Genomic DNA, 19,754 nt, shown 5'->3' with positions numbered 1-19,754 from the left:
GGCTGGGATGAGCGGGAGCAGCAGTAGGAACTGCAGGTGGTGTTGGACTGCAGGCCACCCAGAGGGACCCCACCCATGCACGAATTCGTGCACTGGGCCTCTAGTATGTTTATAAGAATCCAGACATCTCAAGGGAGAGGCTTCATTGTGCAGGATTTTTCTCCCCCATCCTTTCCTCTGCAATATTTTTATGAATTGTTTCTCCCTCTTCTTACCAAAATTATTTTTGTGCACATAAAAGATACAATTTCTAAATTTTTGGTCACAAAGCTACCGATATATCACTATATTAGAAATAGTATTACAGTGCTATATTCACAACGGGTATTGACTATGCTTTCTAGGTCCAAAGCAATGTTTACTTCATTTAAGCAAACCAGAGGAAATGGTGAACACAGAATGCAAGAATCTAGATTCTGAATCTCATGCTCTGTCTGTACATGCCAGCCTTGTTCGCTCTGAATTTACCAGCCTCAGAGATTTGTATCACTCTATTACATATTTACTAGGTCACCTGGATTTTGTCTCACTCTCCCATAAAGGTCTACATAGCATGTATCATTCAGTAATGGAAAGTGTGTCCATCGAGGTCCACTCAGGAAAATACAGACATTGGGAGTCAGCAGAAGGAATTTAATCCAGAAATTTGATTACATAGATGATGGGAGAGCTACAAAAGCAAACAGAAGACATCGAGGGAACCCAGAGATTAGTCACAGCAGGAAGTCATTAGGCTGAAGCGACAAAACAAATAGGCAAAGTGATCAGAGCCCAGGGACCCAGGTCAACAGGCATATGCTGGAACCATAGCAGACCTGTTTTGCTCCATCTGAAGCCATAAAGAATGGAGGTTGTGGACAGATATTGGGGGAGAAATGCCTTAAACTTCCATGCCTTTCACCCTCCAGTCTCTCCACAGTGCCTCCTATTGGTTGAAGCCTGGAGCCTGCAAAACCCAACCCACAGGGGTCAGCTTCTCTGGAATACTGGCAAAGCCAAGAGAAGAGGGAGGAATGGGCCTGATGAGAAACCTACCAAAGACTCATATTGGTGAGGGGACATTGATAAGTTAGCATGGTGTGCCATCAATTGATCACAGTGCTAGACAGACAGGAAATGGTTGTTGTTTGGACTGGTTTTTATATTATACTAGAGGCCCGGTGCAATGGGAGTGGGGGGGGGGGGAGGTGTCCCTCAGCCCAGCTTGCGCCCTCTTGCAATGTGGGACCCCTCAGGGGATGTCCAACAACTGGCAGTCGGAAATCCCTCTTGCAATCCGGGACACTGCATGCACCGGAGACCATACTTTTCATACAGGTGAAAGGCATCTTGCTGTTGTATGGGCAGCTACATTTTTTGCCCTGATTATAAAAAGTAGTACATAACATGATCCTTCTGAGGCAGTAGTACCATTTTTCTCCATCTTATGGATCAAAAAACTGAAGCAGAGAGAAGTTACACAGTTATAAGTGTTAGAATCAGGGCTGACCACAAAATGTGCAAGCCAGAGTCAATTCATGTCATCACTGCACCATCCTGTTTTTTCAGTGTTAGAGTAGCCTTGCCAGGTTTTAATTTTTAAATCTAAGAGACTGTTCCCAATATATAGCATAGGGTCCCTAGGCCTGGCCGGCAATCAGAGCTGATCTGTGGGGCGACCAGCACGTGGGGCAATTGTCCCCCCCCCCCCACTTCCGCTGGCACCTGCCTTGGCTGGCGGTCGGGCGCCACCCACTGCCAGCCCCGCCTCCCATTGCTGGTCTGCCCCCTGGTGGTCAGTGTGCATCATAGCAACCAGTCAACAGCCATTCAGTTCATTATATAGGACTAGAGGCCTGGTGCACGAAATTCGTACACTCGGAGGAGGGCGTCCCTCAGCCCGGACTGCACCCTCTCACATTCTGGGAGCCATCAGTCAGACATTCTTAGTGCTGCTGCGGAGGAGGAGAGGCTCCCACCACCACTGCTGCACTAGTCAGCCATGAGCCCAGCTTCTGGCTGAGCAATGCTCCCCCTGTGGGAGCACACTGACTACCAGGAGACAGCTCCTGCATTGAGCATCTGCCTCCTGGTGGTCAGCGCGTGTCATAGCGACCGGTCGTTCTGCTGTTCGGTAGATTTGCATATTAACATTTTATTATATAGGATAATGTCTTATTATGGACAAGGCCTCTAATTCAATTCTTTTTAGGTAGTTAAAAGGAGGGGCAGAATTTTCACTTGAGCCTGAAGCTAAAATTGCCCTTAGCTCAAAAATCTGCATACCACTAAGACACATCTTATCTCTTTAGTGAAAGGAACCTTTTGTTATGTTACAATGACTAACTTTATCTCTTGAGTTGTGTTTTGGCTTCAAGCCTGTATCCAGTATTCATGCAGCAACTTCAGCTCTTCTATTCAATATTTACCTGGCATATCTTTTATTTTATTTTCTCTAAATCATTCTAGATTTTTATGCATTAGATAGGAATAGCCCATGGACACAGACAATAGTCTGGCGAAGGCCTGAAAGGGGAGGGTGCAGGGTGGAGGAGATCAATGGGGAAAAAAACCCAAACTAAAACAAAGGGACATCTGTAATACTTTAACAATAAAGATACATTTTAAATAAAAGAAAATATCTTAGTTGAAAAGAGTTTTATGTGAAATAATATAAGTAATTGCTCTACACTGTACTTTATATTCTCAACTCCTCTCAAAGAGATATTAATTGACCCTATGTTCACTTAATATTAATTGACCCTATGTTCACTGACTGCAGGACTGACTTCTGCCACGCCAACCCAGCACTGACTCCCACGGGGGTGCGATCAGACCCTGCTTTTCTCTCCGAGCCTCTGTCCGGGCCTGATCGCAGCCCCCGCAGCAGTCAGTGCTGGGTCACTGAGGCACCCGCAGCGACCCAGCACTGACTACAGGACTGACTTCCGGTGTTCAGTGGAGCCTTTGGTTGTTTTGGATGTTATGGACCCTGGCTCTTCATATATATAGATGTTCATATGTTCATTAGTGTTTGTATCAAAGTCTTGGTTTCCTGGGTTTAAAAAGCCGACATTTACTGTGAACCTATTGTGAACCAGGCACTGTTTTGATGTTGTTGTTTTGCTTTGTTTGCTTTTTCACAAGGGGGCATGCCCACTGGAACTGGAACACACTGGCAACTGTACTAATAAATTGGCCTCCCTCCCATCACAACAGAAAGTGTCCTCAAGTGGGAAGCTATAAAAAGACTTTTTGATAGCATAGGTCCTTTCCTTATTTTAACATTGTGTGTGCACTATTGGCTGCAATTCTGAAACCAAATAAGGTGTGGCGTAGTATTCTTTACCGAGCATGAGCCTTTACTACCTACATTTTAAGGCTTTTATTTTGTTTTCCAGAACGTTGTCTGATTTTTTAAATTTCAAGCTATAACTGAAAAGAGAACAGGGTTTTTTTTATAGACTGCCAATTCTGCTTTGGCCAGTAGAAATTATTTAGTAAATGAATCTGTTCCAATCTGTAACTTTTGTGAAAAGGCAATCTCTTCATCCACTAAATAAATTTTGAGCAAATATGAAAAGAAGTCTATATTCATTAGTCTGCCATGGAGACCCAATCTCTTAGTTCAACTCTGAAACTAGCTCTGACTTTAAAAAAAATCCTCACACAAGGATATTTTCCCATTGATTTTTAAAGGGAATCGGAGAGAGGGGAAGAGACAGAGAAACATTGATGTCAGAGAGACACATCGATTGGATTGGTTGCCTCCTGCACATGCCAGGAATCAAATTTGAGGCCTAGATACGTGCCCTTGATTAGAATTGAACTCAGGACCCTTCAGTCCAAGAGCCAATGCTCTATCTACTGAGCCAAACCAGCTCGGGCCTAGCTCTGATTTTGTTAATGTCTTGCTGAAATTTCATTTGTTGTTTTTTCTTCTGTGATCTGGAATGGCTGGGCCAAAGCATCTGTGATGATTGGAACTATTTACACTTTTTCAGGTGGTGAAGGAAACAGCAGAAACCATTCCACCTTTGCTCAAAAACTATGGAAAGGAGAGCAGTAGGAGTTCCAAGCAAAGTATTGTCCAAACACAGATTGATAACAATTATCTAATAACTTTGCTCAATAATTTAATATTAAAAAATACCTGTAGACATGGGGCTCCTCGATATTAGTAGTATACACGAGCTGCACCTAAGACAGAGTGACAGAATGGATTTCTGTTACTGGAATGTTGGTGCTTATCTACACCCAGAATTAAAGAATGTTTTTAGCTTCTAAAGGAGACTGATGACTAGATATCCTTTTATAAGGCAGAGGAATACCAGCTATCCCACAGAGAAAGGCCAGATTCTAAGTAGAATAGCTGCCATGTGAATAAATAGTGCCCCTCTCCCTGCCCTAAAACCACTGAAGTAGAGAAGTACTCAGACAAAAATAATAAAACAACAAAATAAGCAAAGCCCCTTTATAGACCATAACATGATTAAAATTAGCATACCAAAAGAAATAATGTGTGACTCTAAAAGGTAGTTGGCTAACAGCTCATTTATTTGTTGAACAAATATTTATTTGAGAGCCTGTCATTTGTCAGGGCTGGAGATGTAGCCATCAAAAAACAAAGCAACAAAAAATAAACAAACAAAAAGTGTCTACCCTGGATTTACATTGTGAGAAACAGATAAACAAATTAATATCTAAAAATAAATTAATGAATATGTAATATCAACCAGGGGTGGGAGATAGAAAATGCAGAAGAAATGGCAATTATAAATATATTCATCACCATAAAAAAGAATTAAATCTTACTGTTTACAACAACACAAATTGACCTAGAGAATATTTGCTAAGTGAAATAAGTCAGACAGAGGAAGACAAATACCATATGATTTTACTCATATGTGGAATCTAAAAAACAAAATAAACAAACAAAACAAAAAGAGACTCATAGATATAAAGAACAAACTGACATTTGCCAGATGGGAGGAGTGCTGTGGGGATGGATAAAAAAGGTGAAGAACTTAAGAAATACAAATGGACTTAATACCATAAAAATCCTAGAAGAAAACATAGGCGATAAAATCTCTAACATTTCTCTTACTAATATTTTTTTTCTGATCTATCTCCCCAGGCAAGGGAAACAAAAGAAAAACTAAATGGGACTACATCAGACTAAAAAGTTTTTGCACAGCAAAGGAAATCATCAACAAAATGATAAGAACACCACTGAATGGAAGAATGTATTAGCCAATGGTACATCTAAAAGGCATTAATATCCAAAATTGATAAAGAACACATAAAACTCAACAAAAAAACAAACAACCTAATTTTAAAAATGGGCAATGGACTGATTAGATATCTCTCCAACAAGGACACATAGATGGCCAACAGATATATGAAAAGATGCTCAATGTCATTAATTATCAGAAAAATGCAAATTAAAACCACAATGTGGTATCACCTCACATCTGTCAGAATGACTATCATCAATAAATCAACAAACAAGAAGTTTTGATGAGGAGGTAGAGAAAAAAAAAGGAACCCTCTGGGAATGCAGATTAGTATAGCCACTGTAGAAAACAGAATAAAAGTTCCTCAAAAAATTCAAAATGAAAGTGCCTTATGACCCAGTGATTTCACTTTGAGTATATATCTTAAGAAATCTGAACCACTAATTCAAAAGAATATATGTACTCCTATGTTCATTGCAGCATTATTTGTAACTAGATGCCTGGTGCACAAAATTCATGCATGGGGGAGTGTGTCCCTCAGCCCAGCCTGCACCCTCTCCAATCTGGGACCCCTCCTTCAAGGGATATCTGGTGGGATCGGGTCTAAACAGGCAGTCAGACATCCCTTTCACAATCCAGGACTGCTGGCTCCCAACCACTCGCCTGTCTGCCTGCCTGATTGCCCCTAACCACTTCTGCCTGTCAGCCTGATCATCCCCTAACCACTCCCCTGCCAGCCTGATAACGCCTAACTGCTCCCCTGCTGGCCCGATTGCCCCTAACTGCCATCCCCTGCTGGCCTGGTCACCCCAACTGTCCTCCCCTGCAGGCCTGGTTGCCCCCAACTGCCCTCCCCTGCTGGCCCAGTCACCCCTAACTGCCCTCCTCTGTTGGCCTGGTTGCCCCTAACTGCCCTCCCCTGCCGGCTTGGTCATCCCCAACTGCCCTCCCCTGCAGGCCTGGTTGCCCTTAACTGTCCTCCCCTGCTGGCCCAATTTCCCCTAACTGCCCTCCCCTGCTGGCCTGGTCACCCCTAACTGCCCTCCCCTGCTGGCCTGGTCGCCCCCAACTGCCCTCCCCAGCAGGCCTGATCGCCCTCAATTGCCCTCCCTTGAAGACCTAGTCCCTCCCAACTGCCCTCCCCTGCTGGCCTAATCACACACAACTGCCCTCCCCTATTGGCCATCTTGTGGCAGACATCTTGTGTCCACATGGGGGCGGCCATCTTTGACCACATGGGGCGGCCATCTTATGTGTTGGAGTGATGGTCAATTTGCATATTGCCTCTTTATTATATAGGATAGCCCAGAGATAAAAGCACCCCAAGTGCCCATCAATAGCTGAGTGGATAAAAATGTGGTGGTACATATATACAATGGAATATTACTTGGCCAGCATGAATGGACTTAAAGGTTATTATGCTAAGTGAAATAAGTCAGTTAGAGAAAGACAAATACCATATGATTTCACTTATATGTAGAATTGGAAGAACAAAAGAGATGAACAATCAATATAGAAACAGACTTATAAACACAGAGAACAGATTGATGGTTGCCAAAAGCAAGGGGGGTTGGGGAACTGGGTGAAAAAGGTGAAGAGATTGAAAAGTACAGATTGCTAGTTAGAAAATAGCCATGTGGATGTAAAGTCCAGCATAGGAAATACAGTCAATAATATTGTAATAACTATATATGGTGCTAGGTGGGTACTGGAAATATCAGGGGGAACACTTTGTAAAGTATATGATTGTCTAACCACTATGCTGTACACCTGAAAGTAATACAAAATAATATTGAATGTAAACTGTAATTAAAAAAAAAATTTTAAACCTAAAAGAAAAAGAAATACAAATTGAAAGTTACAAAATAGTCATGGGAATGTAAAATACAGCATAGGGAATACAGTCAATACTATAGTAATAACTATATATGGTGCCAGGTGGATACTAAACTTAGTGGGGGGATCACTTCAAAAGTTACAAAATTGTCTAACCACTATGCTGTACACCTGAAACTAATATAATATTGAATGTCAACTGTAATTGAAAAAAAAATTTTTTTTAAAATAAATAAATAAATTGATCTGGGAAGGATTGACTGAGAAAGGGACTCTTGAGCAAGGACTGATAGGAGGAGGTGAGAAAAGTGTGAAGATATCAGGAGTAATATGATCCAAGTAGAAGGAGCAGCAGGAGAGCACCTTTAAGTTATCATAGAGGGATTTTCTACTCTTTCTTGGATACATATGATTGTCCTTTCACATGATTTTGTGTAGGATACAATTCATATTCAGAAAGCACTCAAACATCTGTATTCAAGGCACTCCAATAAATGAAAAGTTACCTGCAAGGGGCTTGTGTCATCCTGAACGGAAGGGATGTCTGAAGTCTCAGCACTCTCTTTTCTGGAATACTGATCCTTGGGAAGAGGAGCAGGGTTGGAGTATTCACCACTGTCCTGGAGGGTGGAGCGTTCCAATTCCTCCAATAAAGCATCTATATCATAACACACAAGGGAATCATAGTATAGAATACGGAAGTCTTCTAGAATAATTTCCCTCTTATATAGCTCCCCCTGTGCCCCCATTCATCTCCCTCTTCTCTTGGGTTAAGGCTATTTTTCTTAAAACATCTTCTCTTACTCCTTACTTTACTTCTAGAATGTGGTCTATTCTACTACAAGATGTTTAAAGCCCCTATATCCTGTGGCCTATTTCTTATTTCCTATGGCTGCATTCAATTTCATAGTCTCACTCTATAATTTGGCTTATTTTATTGCAGGGTATTAATTTTTGTCATTTATTTGGGGTGAATCACTCATAAAGATTCCCAGTTAGAAAAAAAAAGTAAATTCTACATATTTTTCCTATCAGAAAAATATAAGCAATTACATTACAGTTTTTAAAAATATACCAGGACGGTAACATTTATTCTTAACCTTGATTTTTTTCTTATATCCCAAGCACATAATCAAATTCTCAAAGGAGATTATAAGTATTCTGTCCTTTTAGGGTATGGGTAGAAAAGGAAATTGGGGAAAAAAACACAGATGTTACAAAATCAAGCAAGGTTTTACAGTCCGAATAGTTGATTGTTTCTCTTATATTTTCTTAGGAACGAACAATAGACTCTGACTTCAAGTATTACAATATTACCTTTCTGTTATGATGAAATTAATAACAATGAATAAAAATTAAGGATTATATATTTAATTTAGTTATCTTAATTCTTTGAAGCAGATGATATTATTATGCTTATTTTGTAGTTCAAGAAATTACCAAATAAATTGTTTGAGTTCACACTGTTACTGAGTTCAGAACCTGGCTGTCTGATCCTGGGCTATCTGATCCCCAACCCCTGCACTAACTTCAAGTCAGAAATTCCAGACCTCATTTCACATGGATTCTCTGGGTCATCTGGGCATGACATGTTCTTCTCTGAAGCGATTTCTTCATCTACATGATTAAGCAATTATAGTACAATAATACTTTTCAAATTGTGGATCAACACCCATTAGTGATTCTCTAGTGGTTTCCTTACCACAGGTTGTACTTTTTAAAAGTTTGCAAAACACTGGATTATATTGTTTCTAAGTATATGCCTACCTTGGAAGTCCTCAGATGAAGAAAATGAACTTCACACATTATGAAAAAAAAAGATTTTCATTTATTTCAGATGTTGGGGGGATGAATACTTCTTGATGGCATAAGAAAAGATCTAATCATTTCTTAAAAATGAAAGCTATAGATGCTTCATATGTGAAATATAAAACTGGAAGTGCCCTAACTGGTTTGGCTCAGTGGATAGAGCGTCGGCCTGCGGACTGAGGGGTCCCAGGTTCGATTCCGGTCAAGGGCATGTACCTTGGTTGCGGACACATCCCCAGTAGGAGGTGTGCAGGAGGCAGCTGATCGATGTTTCTAACTCTCTATCCCTCTCCCTTCCTCTCTGTAAAAAATCAATAAAATGTAAAAAAAACAAAAAACAAAACAAAACAAAAAAAACTGAAAGCAACGAGTGAACAAACAAGACAAGCAAACAACAAAAACTCATAGATACAGACAACAGTATGGTGGTTGCCAGAGGGAAAAGGGGGTGGGAGGAAGTGGTAAAGGGTAAAGGGGGTCAAATATATAGGGACAGAGGATATTTGACTTTGGGTGGTAAACACACAATGCAATGTACAGATGAAGTATTACAGAATTGTACATTTGAAACTATGTAATTTTATTAACTAATGTCACTGCAATAAATTTAATAAAAAATCTACATATATCTCTAAATCATCCATCTCACAAAAAGACTGAATTTTATATACCACTTTAGAGATAAGCAAACTGAGCTAAATTCTTCAGGAAAAATTACCCTTCACAAATAAACTTTAATGAAAAAAGAGATGGAGAGTGAACCAATAGATTAAAGAAGACTTTAGAAACTTATAACTAATTTTAGTATATGAACCTTAACTTAAAATAATCTGAGGATAAAAGTAAATAAAATAAATAAGCAAACAAAAAAGAAACAATCAGGAATATTAAACACTGACTGGATATTTAATAATATTAAGTAAATACTATTAATTTATTTTAGATATGATAAGCATATTTGATTATTTCTGTTAATAGTTTAGGTGTGATAATGGTATTTCATAATATTAAGGAATTACTATTAAAGATTTTGTGGGTGTGATAATGGTATTATGGTTATTTGTGTAAGTATGTATAGATTTATTTTAGAGAGTATGATGAAATATTTACAGATGAAATTATATAATATATGAGATTGCTTTAAAATAATACAGTTATTAAAGGAATGGGTGGGTCTATAAATGAAAAAAGATTGACCAAGTCTTGATAGTTTAAACTGGTTGATGGGCACATCAGATTTCATTAAACTATTTTCTTTACTTTTGCATATTCTTAAATTCTCTATATTAAAATATTTCCCAAAGAAGAAAAAATAAAACAAAAACTGAGGTAGAAAGAAAAAGCAAAACTTCTTTTCTCACAACTTTACTAGCCAGACTGAATGCCAAATTTTTGAGTTCCAAATTTTTAGTCTATATCCATCAAGATATAGCCCCTTTCTTTTCTATTTCTAACCTTTTCTCTAACTAGAAGTCATGGATCCTCTTGGATTAAAAATAAAAAGGCATTTACAATAAAGATTAGGAGAGAGGGGAGACCCTTTACAAGAGAAACAAACCATACCACTAAGAGTAGAAGGTTACCCTTAGAAGGACCCACTCGCTAAAGTTATTGCAACTCTCTTTCTGGGTCAGGAGTTGACAGGCCCTTCTCTTCCTGTTTCCTGAGTGCACGTATCACTAACACCCAAAGATCATCTTGCCTTTTGCCAGATCCTGTAATTTGAAGATGAATAATTTCAGTATGACAAATATGGGATGACTGGTGGTGGGGGATACTAGACTGAAAATTCTACAGTCCTTCTCTGTAGCCCTTCATCTGCAGGAATCAAATAGTCATCGGTATTAACATGAAAAGATTTGTAAAGCAAGGTCTCTTGGGGGTCTCATTGGATTGTAGTGATTTCATTCAGAGCCAGAGTCTGCTCTTGGTTTCCCTTTATCTAGTATTCCCATGTAAAAAGGACGTAAAGAGGAAATACAGGCATACCTGTGCCGACCTGCCCTCCATGCTACCTCTTTCCAGCAGGAAGAGAGACCCATCCTAAGTCATTAGGGTAGTAATTGGGCTGACGACAATTTGAAGAAGAGGTTTAGCCACCTGAATCATCAACAGGAATGTTACCCTCCAAGCTTCATGGTTCTTTCTACATTTCTGGACCAGATTTCTCTACCGTTTTTCCTACTCAAGAAATGCAAAGCTGTGTAAATCTATTTATTTCATGTTTTTTGTTACCTGGGTTAGTCTGTCAGCCAAAACATCTGAGCCAACACATTTCTAAAATAAGAGAATACCTTGTAGCTTAATCCGTTTTGGTGTCAGGTGCTCCTGGGAATGACATTGAACTAGTTATTTTGCTTTTCTTAGTTTTCTCATTTTAAAAAAATGTGGGTAATACCCATTTTAGTGGATTGCTTCAGACACTAAAATGGTTAACATATGTAAAAATGTCTAGTTTAAGTGACCACAAAAAGTATTACTTGCTTTTTTAATTACCTGCATGAAGGCCATTAGGTATCCCTAACATAAAAAAGCAGAGCTGAACTCTATTTCTAGTGGAACTCAGGTAGAAATATGAAATTCCCCAACCCTCACATAAGATAAGAATTTGGATTCTACCCCAAGTGTCAAAATAGACTTTATCCCCAAAACAGTTCAATTCATATTTATCAAAAACCACCTTTTCCTCTTCCCTCCTGTAATTTGCCTTCCTTCCTCTACTCCTCCAACTCTCAAATTACACTCTAAACAATTTTTTAAAAAGACAATATGTAAAATATGTTTTTGGTCATTGTTTGCACTTTTGACATGCCCCAAATATACAAAAACCCAGGACACTGTAATTAATACAGCTTGGAAATTGGGTTAGTGACTCAGTGTTAGTAAGGATGTCGGCAACAAATGTTGGCAAAGGATACGGAATACATTCCCAAGAATGATAAATCTTACGTTACTCTAAAAGGCTTGAAATCAGAGATCTCTCTTGAGCAACTTGGCCAATAATTTCACTGCTGTTTTTAATTGCTTTGGAATGGAAGGAGGTATTATACTTGCAGGCCATAGTAATCTGTTCCTTCAGAGTCCCTCTGAATAAAAAGCTGAGCAATAAAAACCCTGGAGTTATTAGTGCTATGTTGTTTTGATTTAATACTAAATCCTAGAACAATTGAAACCACCCTGGCCTTTCTCCAATCTTTGTGAACCCCTCATTCTTGTACTTCTGTTTCTTCTCCTCATAACACCCATTTCTTTCTTTTTCTCCTCAAATCACATCTCTACCGTTGACTACCGTGTGATCACTCTATGATCTCCAGTAGCCCCCAAAGGGCAAATGCTCACAATAAAATGACCATTTTAATCACAATTCAATCCAAAAGTATTTGTGTAGAGTTTACTCTGTGGTTAGCACCAAACTCTCTGCCTTTTGTGCCACAGAAACAGTGAACCCATATTTCCCCAATCATAGTTCCTCATGCTCTACATTTAGTGAGGTCAGGAGAGAAGTGAAAATAAAATCTTCCTGCACTACCCTCCATTTGGCTAGTAATACACCCCACCACACATGGAGATGGCAGCCAGGTCTTTATTCCCTCAGAGTTTCTCTACCAGGAAGCTCCTCACTCACCCAACTCTTCCATTGTCACACACCCAGGATGCTCTCCTGCCACAGGTTGTGAGGAACTGCTTTGGTCTGTGCTGAAGAAGAGGACCGCAAAGGAACTGAATGAGACAGTGTGAAGCAGCCTCTATAACCCTTTTTGGTTCCTGTATTTGCTTAGCACTTCCTTTCTTTTGATTTGGTGAGTTTCTTTTCTTTTTTTTTTTTTTTTTTTTTTATAGGTCAGAGTTTTTAAAACGGGACTGACATAGAAAGGCAGGTGGTAAAATTTGAATTCTGGTGGTACACCGGCTAGGGCAATTAAGATTCAAAAGTAATTTTGAAAAATTTGAGCACCTACTACATGCCAGAATTCATCTGGAATTCATGGGAATGGCAGATTTGCACTTGTGTTTTCCCCCAATGTAGGTATCACACTGCAACTATATGCATCAGGAAACTTCCCCCCCCCCATGTGAAGCTGGGGGTCCATGGAGGCATAGTTTGCTTCACAGCCAGCACCCGATTCATTTTGCTATCTTTATTTAATTATCCAGAAATTTTGCTTACCTAATTTCCTGAATAGAGTGTAAGTCCATTGAATGCAGCAGAAGTGTATTCACTTTTGGATTCTCAGGGCTTGGTTTATTTCAGGGGTCCAAGATGCAAACAACCAAAGGAGTCATGAAGAATGAGACTGGACAGTTTAAGACACAAGGTGCTAAGTTGCAGATATTTCAATTAAGCATAATTCCTGCCTATCTACATTGCTTTACAGCAATTTTCTGAACAATGACGCTGAGATTAACTTTTTTTAAAAAACCACTGATTTTATTCACTTTGAACAAAATAAAACATTTACAAAGGCCTACTGTGGGAAGAACTATAATTATGGCCTGGTGAAATAGGTATTATCCCCATTTTTACCAGTGGAGAAATAGATTCAAGGAACAGTAACTTGCTAAGGTAATAGAGTTAATAGGTAGCTTTTCTACCTAATATAATCTATATTTAACTTCAAGGCCTGTGAACTTTCCTCTATAACACAGTGGTCTTTTTTTCAGATGGTCTAAGGCAGTGGTCGGCAAACTGCGGCTCGTGAGCCACATGAGGCTCTTTGGCCCCTTAAGTGTGGCTCTTCCACAAAATACCACGTGCGGGCGCGCATGTACAGTGCGATTGAAACTTTGTGGCCCATGCGCAGAAGTCGGTTTTCGGCTCTCAAAAGAAATTTCAGTCTTTGTACTGTTGATATTTGGCTCTGTTGACTAATGAGTTTGCCACCACTGATCTAAGGAATCATTCATTCTCCACTCCTTTTTTTTTTTTTTTTTTTTTAATGAAGATTCCCACTCTGCATTACTTTGAGCAGCCATTGGATGTCAGTGCTGTTCCAAAAGCCTGCATACCTGAAAAATGGATTTGCAAAAATTCCCATCCATCTATGCCAGTTTTTACAACTGAAATGCCATTAGCCCTATGAAAATGCAAAACACTCATTAGAAAATAGAAAGCATTTGCCTAATCTGGTGATAACTGAGCCAAAGAATTGGAAGGAAAATTGCACGTCAGCACTTGGCTTGCATATATTGTACTGTATCTGCAGCTTTAACTGAATGATTAATGTGAAATTTAAATTGGATTCCCCAGATCTTGTTTCCATCCGCTTTCTTTAGGCATTTTACCCCGGATGCTTTATTTTCCAGGGGTAAGAAAGTGGTCCTGCAAATTGCCCTTGGTTATAATGGGTGAAAAGAATAAAGGAATATGAGAGGCCCACTGCCATCATTTTGTAGATAAGCAAATGGAAACTCCCGTTTATGGGATTAGGACAATTCAGTTGCACACGTTATTGGGCAGAAAATAAATTCTGACTAAGGGGCTAATCTGACTGCTTCCTGCGCAGCAGAAACAGTTAAAAGCCGCAGAAGCAGTTGGCTTCAGGGTAGGGAGCCTGAGGGAGGCCTTCAAGTTTCTCCGGGTTGGTGACACGACACGCTAACAACTTCCCTCCAGCCCAGTGATCACAGCCCAGTGAAGCAGTGGTCGCAATATCTAGTAGAAACGCAACTCCACAGTGATTTCCACAAACTTTTATTAGTAATCAAATAACTAATGGGTAGGCCCCCGAGGATCCGACAGAACCAGTTCAGTCCCTGACCTCTAGCGGCTCACAGGTTGGTGGGTCCGACACAGGATAAGACGAATATTGCCGACATGAACGCTGGCCGGAGAAGCCATCTAACCAAAACCAAGGTAAGAGCTATTACGTGACTACCCTAGAAATGCTTCGCCAACGCCAAGAAAACAAGCAGGGAAAACCTTCCCGAAATTCCTGACAGGTAACTGGCTCAAAATTTGCGCCGGGATCTGCTTAGGTGTCGCGCTTTAACCCGGAAACACTGCCTCCCAGGAAAAGTATACTTGGACTGTGGAAATACTAAACTACTTTCCCCATCCTGCATCAGTCAAAAACTCCCGGCAACCATTTCGCCTCTGGTTTCCTACCTTCCCCCACCCCTAAACCATAGGCTAAGTAGGACTTCAACTCCCAGAATGCTTTTGAGCAAGTTAACTATGCGCATGCACGAAGAGGCGGCTCCTCCAGGCCCTCACGACCCCGCCTCTGTTCTACCGCCGCCATTTTTTCAGAGACTTTCATCCGGCAGCGACGGGGCTTTTTTTCTTAAAGGAGAAGCGACAGCTCAAAAAAAATTTCCCCCTTCTCCCTCAGGACTTGGCAACGCTGGGGACAGAAAGGCCACATACAGGAAAGTGGGATCTGGGTGGAGGTAGAAGAACGCCGGGGTAGAAGAAGTGGCTTTAAGGAAGGATAGAAAGAGCCCTTGTGGCATTAGCGGATCCTTAGGGAGGCAGGTGCGCGCGCAGCCACTCCAGGGAGCGCGCCAGGCGGGGTAAGAGGTGCTTTTTTTCCCACCAACCTCTTCGCGAAACCGGCCCCTCCCACTACCCCTAGTGCGCGTGGAACTCCGGAGGGAAAGGTCACTAGGATTGTCACGGGACGCGGCCGTTTAACGGTGAGAACGGGTGCGCGGGGAAGGAAACCTCGCGCGCTCCCTTGGAGCTGTCCCCTGATTGGTTGAAGGAAGGAGTGGGGGAGGGAACCCGGTACGTCGCTGCGTGAGGGAGGGCGGGGCGAAGAAGCCATTCTTCCTCTCCGATTGGCTCGCGGAGCGTTTTGTCGGGCGCGCGCGCGGCGCCAGGGGTAGCGGGCCTTGAGTGGCAGGGGGCGGGGGGTACTCTGAGCCGGGCGGAGGGGTGGGGGGGGAGAGAGGAGCGCAGAGAGAGAGTGCAGGACGCTCCAGGAGGCAGGGGGCGGGGGGGAGCAGCGCCGCGGCCACCGCCGCCTCCGCCTCCACCGCCCGGGACGAGGGGGTGGGGGACGGGCGAGCCCCGATGCCGGGGGAGACAGAAGAGCCGAGACCCCCGGAGCAGCAGGACCAGGAAGGGGGAGAGGCGGCGGTGGCCGAGGCGGCTCCAGAGGAGCTCCAACAACATCCCCTGGAGGCGGAGGCGGCGGCGCCTGCGGGGACCACTAGCAGCCGCGTGCTGAGGGGAGGACGGGATCGGGGCCGGGCCGCTGCGGCGGCCGCCGCCGCTGCCGCCGCTGTGTCCCGTCGGAGGAAGGCCGAGTATCCCCGCCGGCGGAGGAGCAGCCCCAGCGCCAGGCCCCTGGACCCCACGGGGCTGCAGTCCCAGGCCGCGAAGCCCGCGTCTCCAGCTCAGGGCAAGAAGAGTCCACGACTCCTGTGAGTAACGCCGTCTTCCAGGCGGTGAGGTAGACCCCCCTGTGTCCGCACGCTCCCCTCTCGGCTCCCGTAGTGCCCACTCCACGTGACATCCTGCCTGCTCTGCCCCCTGCCGGCTCGAACGACAGATGTCACACCGCTTCCCTGGTGGTTGTCCTACGTTCCTCGTTGTTCCCGTGTCTGTCGGGCCACTTCCCCACTCCGTGAAATCGTTCTTTGTAGCATATACCTCTTCTACTCCCTCGTGACTCACCCGTTCCCTGCCGTCGCAGGCTGATCCCGCACTCTGGCATCTGCATCCCTTTGTCAGCCTATCGCTTTCCCTCTGCGCGGCTCTCCAGTATTACATCACTTCCCCATGAAGAAATCCACAGCACTATCTTGCCTTCAGAAGCGGGTCGTCCTCCCACTCCCCTTCCCTTTAATTAGCTTAGGAGCCGGTTGAACGACTAGCTCTATGGAGCTTTTTCTCACTACTAAGTTTTCACATTACTTTGTACACGTTTTGGAAATCTGGTGCTTACTAGCAGGAAAAAAAAGTGACTTCGCCAGTTTTGTTAAGTGTAGTCTTTCATATAGCAAACTTAAATGGGTAATTTTCTTTTTTTGCCAAGTAACCTTTTATTGTTTGTTTTTGGATACGTTTTAATGTAGGAACTTGATCCTTAAAAATTAGACTAATCTGAAAGGAATTCCTTTATTTCCTAGAGATAATAGAGGAACCAGGAACATAAATATTTAAAACTGTTTATTAAAATAACCTTCCTATGTTGCAAACGCTGAAGCACACATTTGTAAATTCCAGAAGTTAATCACATTAGCCATCGAATTCGTGACTGATAACATCATTTGTGTCTTTTGATTTTCAAGTGAAAAAAGTTAGTCAAAGCAGGGAAGTTGAAGAGTGGAAGGAATCAGTTTTAAATCCCCCACTTTCCTGGTAGAGTGTGGCAAGATGTGGTTTATACCAGACCCAGTTAATCCCTATGAGATTAGTTTATGAGAGTTAAATGCAGCATGTGTAGCACTTAGCACAGCTATTTTCAACCTTTTTTATATCTCATGGTACACATAAATACTAAAATTCCGGAGCACACCAATAATATATTTCTTGTCAATTTGACCAAATAGGTATAATTTTGATTCACATCGGACGACTATTGTTGTGTTGGCTGTTGTCATTATTTTATTTAATAATCTAAGGGAAAAGAGGTCAGTGCCTCTGACTAGTCTGGTATTGCATGTTTTAAAAATTCTTTTTGTACATGGGTTGAAAATCACTGACAGCACAAAGTCTGTTACATAGTGAATATTAAAAGCTATTGTTTTTAATAGTGATGGTATGAAAAAGTTATTAAGTGTGTAGGGGTGTATTTTCATGTAAAATTAAACTTTTTTTTCCTATTACCATACATAGGAAGGTTAATAACTTAATATTTTTTTAACATTCCCTTTTATTCTCACCTACCCATTTGAGAGTGCAATATACCTATCTCCTTGACACCTTTCCCCTCCTCCTTAAACTTAAAGAGATTCAACAGTTTTGCTTAGAGAAATGATTTCTTTAAGTTTAAGATAATTGTAGCTACAGTGGTAGTAGCTTTACCATGAAAGTTTATTTTTCCCTGATTCTTGACCAAAAAGTACCAAAATGAGTCTTTACTTCCACAATATAAATGTTACAACATTCAAACTTGGATAAGATTATTAAATTAAATCTTTTTTTATTTTATTTTATTGATTTTTTACAGAGAGGAAGGGAGAGGATAGAGAGTTAGAAACGTCGATGAGAGAGAAACATCGATCAGCTGCCTCCTGCACACCCCCTAGGGGGGAAGTGCCCACAACCAAGGTACATGCCCTTGACCTGAATCCAACCCGGGACCCCTTAGTCCGCAGGCGTATGCTCTATCCACTGAGCAACACCGTCCAGGGCTATTAAATTAAATCTTTTTCTCCTTCACAATATTTCTGTGGGGATGAATAGTCTTAATTCTTAGTGTACCTCCCATAATTTTTTGTTACACATTTTCAGTTTGCTGCAAGCCTTGGAAATCAAAGGAGTTTGGTAAACCTTGATTGAGCAGTAACTGGGCCTGGTGGTGTGCTGAGCTAGAGTTTATAAAGATAATGAACCCTAGTCGGTTAGACTCAGTGGATAGAACATCGACCTGTGGGCTGAAGAGTCCCAGATTTGATTCCTGTCAGGGGCATGTGCTTTCGTTGCAGGCTCCATCCCCAGGCTCCGTTGTGTGTCTCACAATGATGTTTCTCTGTGTCTCTCCCCCTCCCTTTCACTCTCTCTAAAAAAATCAATGGAAAAATATCCTTGGGTGAGGCTTAACCAAGGACCTTGTAGTATAAGGGGAAGATTCACTGATTAGTGGAGGTGTGTGTCTGGATTATAGATTTTCAGAGTGATGAAATAAATTTTAAAACTAAGTAGGAAGTTTAATCTTTTAAAAGACGTTTCAATCGGTTTTGAGTTTCAGTTTTTGTAAACCCTGGTCAAGTGCCTTCTGACCTTGATTTATCTCTGTTTTCCTAATAACATGACACATTTTTTAAAAAATGAAGTAAGAAATTTAATCTTTCTCTTAATTGTTTTATTCAGATCTTTTTTCCATATCTCAACATTGCCCCCTATAAACTCCTGGTAATCATCTGTTTAACCTACATTTCTTTCTCTTGATTGAAGAGACAGCAAAATGTGCAACAGCTTGAAAGGTCAATAAATACAGCAAATTGGATTGATTGAAACCTCTTTTCCTATTAGAAGGCAAAATAATATACTAGTGGCAGAAGCATTGGACTTAGAAAGTTTCAAGTCCCAGCTTTCTGCAACTCACTAAGTGACCTTGGGCAAGTCACTTAACCTCTTTAAATCTTTTCATCTATAATTGACAATTTATGATTTGTGAAATGAGACATATAGTTAGATGATAGTTATGTTACAGTTTTCATAAACTTTATATTAAATTTATAAAAACTCCATTTGCATTGAAATGTTCAGAAGTTAATGAAAAGAGTAGGAAATTTTGTGAAGGGAAATAAATTTTTAGTAAATGCGCTTAAGAGAATAAATAAAAACCTAAAGGCTAAGAAAATATAAACCAAAGTTGAAGAAAGGTTTTATGTCAGTACTCTAAAAATTAGGCTCATCATTTTTCGTATTTTAGCTAATAATGCATCACTGTAGAAGAATCTGAAAGAGATAAATATTTGTGCTTTAAGAAAGTGTAAGATTGTTCATTTATTTTTTTTTCTTTCAGATGTATAGAAAAAATAACAACAGACAAAGGTAAGAGTTGGTCATTCTAACCTCTAATGTACATTACACTGTTTATTGTCTTATAACCTGATAGAAAATAGAATGAACTTCAGCCTGATTATTTGTTCCCATTTAAAAGTGACTTTTATTTAGTTAAGAATTATTGGAATAGATAGAACCTGTTTAGATAAAGGCAGGTTTGGGTAAGTGGAACATTTTGACTTTATTTAGAAACCTAATAATGGAAAAGCAGG

The 19,754-nt window shown here is 41.0% G+C and overlaps 2 protein-coding genes across 5 annotated transcripts in view; one reads left to right on the top strand and one right to left on the bottom strand.

Moving 5' to 3' along the window:
- The window catches only part of LPXN (leupaxin), a 36,093-nt gene extending 19,537 nt beyond the window's left edge, over positions 1–16,556 (bottom strand). The window contains exons 1-3 of one of the 3 annotated variants that reach the window (XM_080688212.1): positions 16,483–16,556; positions 7,559–7,710; positions 4,133–4,179 (exon numbers count right to left, since the gene is read on the bottom strand). In XM_080688212.1, coding sequence (XP_080544338.1) covers positions 4,133–4,179; positions 7,559–7,710; positions 16,483–16,528 — 245 coding nt within the window. In that variant the 5' untranslated portion in view covers positions 16,529–16,556. Of the gene's footprint in view, positions 1–4,132; positions 4,180–7,558; positions 7,711–12,486; positions 12,639–16,482 lie in introns of those variants that run through there. The other 2 variants (XM_080688213.1, XM_080688214.1) reach the window with 2 other exon arrangements.
- The window catches only part of ZFP91 (ZFP91 zinc finger protein, atypical E3 ubiquitin ligase), a 31,228-nt gene continuing 27,212 nt past the window's right edge, over positions 15,739–19,754 (top strand). The window contains exons 1-2 of one of the 2 annotated variants that reach the window (XM_080688195.1): positions 15,739–16,229; positions 19,502–19,530. In XM_080688195.1, the coding sequence (XP_080544321.1) occupies positions 15,877–16,229; positions 19,502–19,530 (382 nt within the window). In that variant the 5' untranslated portion in view covers positions 15,739–15,876. The remainder of the gene's footprint in view (positions 16,230–19,501; positions 19,531–19,754) is intronic. The other variant, XM_080688194.1, reaches the window with a different exon arrangement.

Source organism: Plecotus auritus, assembly GCF_963455305.1.
Source record: "Plecotus auritus genome assembly, chromosome: 9".
In the NCBI taxonomy this organism is placed as follows: domain Eukaryota; kingdom Metazoa; phylum Chordata; class Mammalia; order Chiroptera; family Vespertilionidae; genus Plecotus; species Plecotus auritus.
This window is presented reverse-complemented; position numbering and strand designations above follow the sequence as displayed.